Genomic DNA, 8,194 nt, shown 5'->3' on the forward strand with positions numbered 1-8,194 from the left:
ATCCAACCCTTTGGATCTGGAATCAGCAATTGTATTAACACGCGTCAGGGGGCGCTAGCGGACTGCAGCCGCGTCTTTACTGTGGGAGAGACTTTTACTTTGATAGTGTGCTGACGTCACGGCCTGGATGCCCGTTACGCACACACTTCTCGGTGTGTTGGACGGTATGTGGAGAGTAGGCATGTCGGAGGAGATATGCAAGGCGCTCCAGTCGGCGGTGGACCGGGTGAATCAGGCGGTGGCGCGGCGGTCAAAGGTACGCTTAGGACGGATCATTACATGCAGAAGGGATTGAGTTGTCGGGTGTTGAGGTGAGCGGTGCTGGGGGATCACGACTGCTTATGTAAGGCTGAGCCACCTTTGGAAGGAGCAGTCCCTCAGCGGTGGCACGTCACTCATCGTGCTGCAGGTTAACGCTTTAACTCAATGGGTTGGCGTGTGGGTTGTGTGTTTCGGAAGCTCAAGTATGCACGAATCGTTCTACACATGTGGTCCAATTAAGTTGGAAAATCACTTCGTAAACTTGCTGGATGTAGGATTTAGAAAAAATGTATTTATGTGCTTCGTGTTTTTTTTTTTTACTAATAGGTATATTTAACCCACCCCCCCCTTCACCCGAACCAAAAGTAAACACAATAGCTTGTTTTGAAATAAAATCCGCAAAGGAGAACGTGCTGATCCGTGTACCCTGTACATCTGTGGCTTCGTGCGGAGTCCCGATCGACCTTTAACGGCAGTGACTCACTTAGCTCCAAGTGAAGTCAGCTGGCACACTGCATGGTGGGATGGCTTCTCATCCATGCTCGGCTTTTCGTCTCCTGATGTCCATGTGTTCCCCACCAGGCGTTGCCAGCCTTGCCACCCCGCCTGGTGGCTGTCAGCAAGACGAAGCCCCCCGAGATGGTGATGGAAGCTTACAAACAAGGACAACGTAACTTTGGCGAAAACTATGTGAGCATTAAACACTTTTAGACTCAGTCACTGCCAGATACATAAACAAATGGTTCGAATCGAAATCAAGTCATGCCATACTGTACCTGTCTTCCCTGTAGTTATCAAACACATTCTTGAATAAACACTAATAGCAGCCATTTGACTCCATGCCAGGTCAATGAACTTGTGGATAAAGCTTCAAATACAGAGGTTTGTATATATATATATATTATCTAGGCCTATTGCTTTTAATCACCTGGACTATAAAAAGTGCTCTAAACAGGGCTTCTCTTTCCCCTGCTACAGATTTTAGAATCTTGTCCAGATATCGAGTGGCATTTTATTGGCCATTTACAGAAGAACAATGTCAACAAACTTTTAGGTGAGCACACCCAAACCAAACCTATATATATATATATATATATATATATATATGGCTACAGAAGATTGCAAGGGCTATGGTCTTTCCTCGACACAATAAGGTGCTACGGCAGTGAAGTAAAGAATTGTATTCCAGAATCAATACAATGCTTGATATCCACCAGGGGTTCCCCACCTGTTCATGGTGGAGACGGTGGACTCTGCCAAGCTGGCAGACAAGGTGAACAGCTCCTGGCAGCGTCTCCGGGCAGCCGGCTCACAGAGGTTAAGGATCATGCTGCAGATCAACACTAGCGGAGAGCAGAGTCCGTCTTTCTACTTTATTTTATTACCACAACAATCCCAATGCTTTAGCTCTAAATGGGATTATATGGTGCTCCTCTTGAGCTAATGTTAATGCCAGTGGTGCCTTTGTTGTCCAGGTAAACATGGGCTGGCCCCGGAGGAAACGGTCAACACGGTGAGACACATCGTGTCTCAGTGCACTGCGCTGCACTTCTCTGGACTCATGACCATTGGCCGCTCTGGCTTTGATCTCAGTCAAGCCCAAAACCCAGACTTTCAGGTGATTGATCACATTTGGCTGAACATTTATTCTAAAATTGCATATTACAATTAATCAATAGCACCCTTTCATTGATAATACAGTCCTAACCCATAGCCTGTATGAATATGATCACCGTTTTATGGCTTTTGCTATGTGATGGCTATGTGTTGCGGATATGTATTACCTCATCCAAAAGCATCCCAGTCTGGTATGGAATGGTATTCAATACCTGTACTCTTAATCTCAATGATTTCTGTAAATAGATGCTGCTGAGTCAAAGGAAGAAGGTGTGTGACAATCTGAACCTGCCTATGGAGGAGGTAGAGCTCAGTATGGGAATGTCAAATGATTTTGAACATGCGGTGAGTAGCATTCGTATTTCAAATGTAGCATACCATATTATATCATGTGTCTGACTCCGGTTGTATCTGTGTGTAGAGGGTTATATAATAACTATACTGATACCCATACTTATAATAGCTACATGAGCGAGAGACAGGAGTGCGGTTAACAGATGTGTCCGGGTCATTACATACCATCATATGATGGTATGTTATGACCTGCTCTGAGTTGCAATCCTTAGTTTGGAGTAGTTTGGGCACCCCTCTTTATTCATCCGGTAAAGTACTCCAAAATAAGGATTGCAATCTACTTCAACGTTTCTAGCCATCCTAGTGTTCTTTTGTCTTTCACATATCTTCCTGACTAAATCTACCGTTTTATTTTGTGTGATGAAGATTGAGGTGGGCGCCACTAACGTGCGGGTGGGAAGCCTAATCTTCGGCAGCAGGGACTACCCGAACAGCGCGGCCAACACGCCCAGCCCTAGCCCCGAGAAGAAGGCCCAGGTCCTGACGGAGGAGGCGGCCAAGAAGATGGAGCACCTCACGGTGTCTGAACACTGAAAGAACAACCGTCTTCCTCCTACCTCCCTTTAAAGACATGACACTCCTCACGCACACACACTGAGCTGAGGAACGGAGCAAGAGGTTTTAATCTGCAAAGCCAAGTTAGGAACGCATTATGTCTTAAGTCATCTCAAAGTGTATTTCTGCCATCATTTTGAATTATTTGTGTGTACTTTTGTTCTATTGAGCACCTAGAAGGATGCATAAGAAATCTTGCTGATTATTTTTAATCTTTTTTGAAATTGGTAATCTCTTATACTAGGCACTAAAATAAAAAACTGGTGTTGTTACTTACTGGTAGACACCACGACAGCAGAAATACTGGCTACAAGGCAGGGGACTGGACTTCTGATTTGCCATATGACTTTGAAAACATTGACGTTGAACTAATTATGTATCATGTAAAAAGTTGAGTTAAGGATGAAATGTTTTCTACTAATTTCTTCAACCCTCCAATGTGACAGTGCTGAATTGTGCTTGACTGTGTACATTAACTCCCCTCCCCTGAGGTCTGGAGCGCCACTCAGTAAGATGTACTTTTTGTGCAGGAATAAAATAATTATCCCTTTATAAGGACAGATGGTATTGTGGGTCAATTATATTGTTTTGTATATTGTGTGTGCGTGGTGAAATTTTATTCTTGATATCCAAATTTACAATAATAAACCTGAAGCAGAAATGGTGTTTCCAGTTTCTGCATGGTTGGTGCTCTGGTGTATATTCCAGTGGGAGAGTGTCAGGGTGATATTTAGATCCATGAAAAGCAAGGTATGCAAGAACTAAGGTCATATAGGTACTGATTTGTACATCTCAGCCATTAACCATGTATGCATTGTGGGTGCTGGCGAAAGGGCATTGATATACTATACATATGCCATTTGTTGGACATTTATCCTAAGCACCTTCTGCCAGTAGTGCATTTCTTCCCAAGCATGTGCCCTGTGGGGTGTGAGCCCCACCCAGCCCGCTGGACGGACCACAGGTCCCAGGTCCTTACCCTGATCCTCCAGCTGCTCCAAGGACTCCTCCCAGTTGATTCAGTTACTCAGCAGTCAGGGTTTTACCTGCTGGGAATAGCTTGGGGACGTTCCTGTCTAGTATAAAGGCTGTCATTTAACTTATCTTGATCTATATGACAACATGGAACAAAAATATAACCCATTCGCAAAACAGATCTTTATTAAATGTATGATTATATCCAGTTATGTAAGACAGCTTAGTCATGATTAAAGAATGTGAGCTAATTGCATGCCAAAATGCAACATTCAATTCGATTTGAGAATCAGAAAGGGCATTACATACTTCAGATCACAAATGAACAGTTATAAAAATGCAATGTTTTTACAAATGCTTTGCCTCATAAATAAGATCAACTCCTCTATTGTTGAACCATTAGCTTGATGTTACCAATGCAGTGCATAGGTCATAACTGATGTTACCAATGCAGTGCATAGGTCATAACTGATGTTCTGACAACGATAAATCCAGAGGCTTGTTGACCTCCTTGAAGAAACCTTTGACATATTCTAAAATGCATTAAAAAATAGACAATTAATAGGCTAAACCCATTATTTACAAATGAAATTCAGTTTTGGTTTACTAGTATCACAAACGGTATCTACAGAGCCATCTGGTGTACAAGTACAAGAGTTCAGATTCTACCTAGAAACTACACAATAGGAAACAATTGTCTAGAATAAGGCAAGTACAGTCCTAAAACAGGACACAATAAGCTGAATGGAGTAGACATTGGGTTATTATATAAACATAGGAAAGATTATGTGTTCTTGAATTCTTCTAATATTACCCAAGTTACCTTACTAGCAGATGCCCCCTATTTATTGTCCATAATAGCCAAACTGATTTTCTTCATTCCTGCATGAAAATGACGATATGCTAATGATATTTTATCAACACTGATTACAATCTTGGATCAGTTTTGTACAGGAGCAGTATAATGGTGGGTCAAACGCTACAGGGGAAACAAATGAAGCAACTCAATGTAAAACAGCATAATAATACACTAAATAAATAGACCACGACGAAGCCTTGGTTAACTGACACTAGTTTAAAATGCTCTTGGTCTTCTGAATGTCTACCTGTGTTCTTGTTATGGCTGGACCTCACTCTGTTTGCACAGTGTTTTCTGCCCCGTGTGGTGAGTACCTCTTCCAGCTTTGGTCGAACAAGTCTCTGGAAGCTCTTCAGGCCGCGTTGTGACGCCTGCTGAGAGTCAGACCAGCTTCTTGGCCTCGAAGAAGCTCTTCAGGTGCTTCATCTGCCAGATGCCGGTGACGATGAGGATGAGCGTCTGGGCGATGGACCACCAGAGGACCCGCTGGTTGGTGCTCTCGCTGGTCATGCGGAAGCGCTCCTCTCGATACTGAGGACGGCCGAGCACAGACAGACACACAGGACACTAAGAGGAGGACGACAGAGAGATGATGGCCCATTGGCTTTTAGAAAAAGGATCTCACGTACCCGCTGATAGTTTTGCTCCTTCTGAATTTGTTCAACTTGATCTAGAAGTTGTCGAACTCTCAGTTGTAATTCAGTGAGTTTGTCTTTAGCTGCAATCTCGGGGTAATTGTTTGTATGTTCTCCCACCTGAATGTCCAAATGCACTCTCTGAAACACAACAGATTAAAGTCAGTCTTTGCAATTACATGTTCTTGAAAGATATTGCAAGGAAATGGTAGTGTTATCAGAGTGTATGCTGAAAAGAAAATGAACTTGTTTTTGTGATTGATCAGTATGAAATGATCTGCTAAATGGTGTATGCCTTGTATGCTCATGGACAAAGGATGATGTATTTACAACATCTACAATTTTGTAAACACAACGAGTGAAGTATAGTTAAGTCTGATGATGATCAGATGATTGTAAAGGCTTTGAGGGACCTATAGAGACCATGTGCAAAGAGAACCGGCCTTGAGGCGGTGGATATTACCAGCTTTCCCCCTGCAAACAGGGCCATCTTGGTGGAGTTGGAGTGCAGACAGATCTGGTGCTCTCCAGGAGTGTGGGACGTGAAGGTGAACCGTCCCTCAGACCCATACTGACGGGACAGAATAATCTAGAAGAAAATAACATCTTTCTTAATACTTCTTGATTTATTTTCTGTCTGTCATGATCAATGTGCATGGCTTGCTTCTCACCTTGGTATCCGGATCCTTGATCTCCACATGCATGCCCAGTCCCGGGGTGGCTGGGAGGAAGGCGTTGGCCTGCTTGTCCCACAGCTGGGTCCTGTACTTCCCTGACAACCAAATAAAGGAACACGCGCATGTGAGACCGTATGACGTCCGACTCAAGCAACACAGTTAAGTTCAGAGACAAGAGAGGAATTTGTAAATAATATCATACAACTATTTGGCTATATCTGTACTAGTTACAGCCTAATTACTAACCAAACGTTGCAGTCCAAAAGCCTTCAACGAGTAACAGATACAATGTGTCAGGCTACATTAAAACGTAGTCATGTTTGGAGTTACAGTGCAAAACATTTTCGTTTATTTAACCTCGGAAAACACATTGAGGGAAAACCCCTCATTTGCAATGGTGCTGATGGTACAGCGAATGTTAATACATCGGGTAAAAATAAAATAAATTAAAAAACAAAACCCATGCATTGCACCTGCACGACATGATGCGCGCTATGGGCGGTACACAACGGACCACTAGGCGGAGGCAGGCCTGTCTATTGGGGGAACCTGCTAGTGCTTAGCTAGCTGCTAGTGTCAGCAAACAACACTGATCACTCACCAATGACCATGGTCTCATCGGGGATCTCTTCGATGAAGCATTTCTTCTCTGTTTCTCCTATGTGGAAATAGAGCGCGTATCCAGGGAGTACCCAGGAGAAGGCGAGGGCGATGCCGGCGGCGGAGAGCATCATGTAGCCTCCTTGTCTCAGCAGCATCGGAGGAGGAGGAGGAGGGGGCGGGCCGTGACGTCACGGCCTCGCAGCGGCGGCGCTCTGCCGCTCTCTACTACCGATCACGTCGTGCTACCCAGTGCTTCTGCGCACGCGCATGCCGACAATATTGTAGAATACACACACACACACACACACACACACAGTCACACCCCCCCCCCCCCCCCCCCCACACACACACACACACATATATATATATATTGTTACGTGTTGTGTATTTACAGTCTGGCTTGGTTACAGGCCTTGTGACAGTGGCAATTCGCCCTGAACTTCCTTTAGAAGGTGTGGACATGATTCTGGGTAATGATTTGGCTGGTGGGGAGGTGTTCCCTACGTCCATTGTTGTAAACAACCCAGTTGGCTCTAGGTGTGTTAACCAAGGTGATCAGTTATCTCAGATGCCAAAAGTGTTTCCTGCTTGTGTTGTAACTCGTGCTCAGTCAAGTAAGGTTGAGGAGGTGGTAGACCTTTCAGATACGTTTATTGTTCCTTGTGAAGAAACTGTCGAGACTGTGTCTGCTGGTCCCTCTGCCACTTCTGAGTCAACTGTAGCTAGGCAGTCCACTGATTCCATTGTAGGTGAGACTCTTGAGGTTACATTGTTCCATCCTGTCACCTTGACTGATGAGTCTGAGACTCAGTTAAAGGTTGGCAGGGAGCAGCTGATAGAGGCTCAGAAGGCCGATCCTTCCTTGGCTAAGATTGAAGCAGCAGCATTGCCTAAAGATGAGATTGGTGCCTCTTGAGTGGCTTACTACTGGGAAGATGGTATTCTCATGCGTAAGTAGGCTCCTTTAGCTGATGACAGTGGGTGTAATACTGTATATCAGATTGTTGTCCCTGCTGGTTACCGTGCACAGATATTGAGCTTAGCTCATGATAATGTTTTGTCTGGTCATCTAGGGATAGCTAAAACTTACTATCGTATATTGAAACATTTCTTCTGGCCTGGTTTAAAAAGAGATGTTTCAAGACACTGCCACTCATGTCATACATGTCAGTTGGTTGGGAAACCAAACCAAGTGATTCCACAGGCTCCACTTCATCCTATCCCTGTGATGGGGGAGCCATTTGAGAGATTCATCATTGACTGTGTTGGCCCGTTACCCAAGTCAAAATCTGGTCACCAGTATCTCCTGACTTTAATGTGTGCTACAACTCGATACCCTGAGGCAATACCACTGCGTTCCCTCAAAGCCAAGGTGGTAGTGAAGGACTGGCTTGGTTTGAAGCCCCATTGCATGTTATGCAATATACAGTCGTGGCATTTGGTATGCGTAATGCCCCTGCCACCTTTCAGCACCTTATGCAAAGGGTGTTGTCTAGTGTAGCAAATTGTGAGGTCTACCTTGATGATGTGGTCTATTCTGCTGACTGGTAGTCCCATGTGGATATGTATATATACATATACATATATATACTAAGCTCAATATCTGTGCACGGTAACCAGCAGGGACAACAATCTGATATACAGTATTACACCCACTG

The 8,194-nt window shown here is 44.3% G+C and overlaps 2 protein-coding genes across 2 annotated transcripts; one reads left to right on the plus strand and one right to left on the minus strand.

The window, feature by feature from the left end:
- The first annotated feature begins 128 nt into the window (after positions 1-128).
- On the plus strand, positions 129-3,347 carry LOC311372607 (pyridoxal phosphate homeostasis protein-like). The gene is made up of 8 exons (XM_084489587.1): positions 129-256; positions 844-951; positions 1,108-1,143; positions 1,240-1,315; positions 1,479-1,619; positions 1,737-1,879; positions 2,125-2,223; positions 2,599-3,347. The coding sequence occupies exons 1-8, from the start codon at positions 167-169 to the stop codon at positions 2,764-2,766; spliced, it is 861 nt and encodes a 286-aa protein (XP_084345713.1). The 5' UTR covers positions 129-166; the 3' UTR covers positions 2,767-3,347.
- Positions 3,348-4,535: 1,188 nt separating this feature from the next.
- Positions 4,536-6,691, minus strand: LOC311372606 (transmembrane emp24 domain-containing protein 4-like; the record flags this gene model as incomplete). Its single annotated transcript, XM_084489586.1, has 5 exons — positions 4,536-5,152; positions 5,251-5,397; positions 5,720-5,845; positions 5,928-6,028; positions 6,535-6,691. The coding sequence occupies 5 exons, from the start codon at positions 6,689-6,691 to the stop codon at positions 5,003-5,005; spliced, it is 681 nt and encodes a 226-aa protein (XP_084345712.1). The 3' UTR covers positions 4,536-5,002.
- Positions 6,692-8,194: the final 1,503 nt, after the last annotated feature.

Source organism: Micromesistius poutassou (assembly GCF_964030765.1).
Source record: "Micromesistius poutassou genome assembly, contig: SCAFFOLD_2547, whole genome shotgun sequence".
Lineage (NCBI taxonomy): Eukaryota > Metazoa > Chordata > Actinopteri > Gadiformes > Gadidae > Micromesistius > Micromesistius poutassou.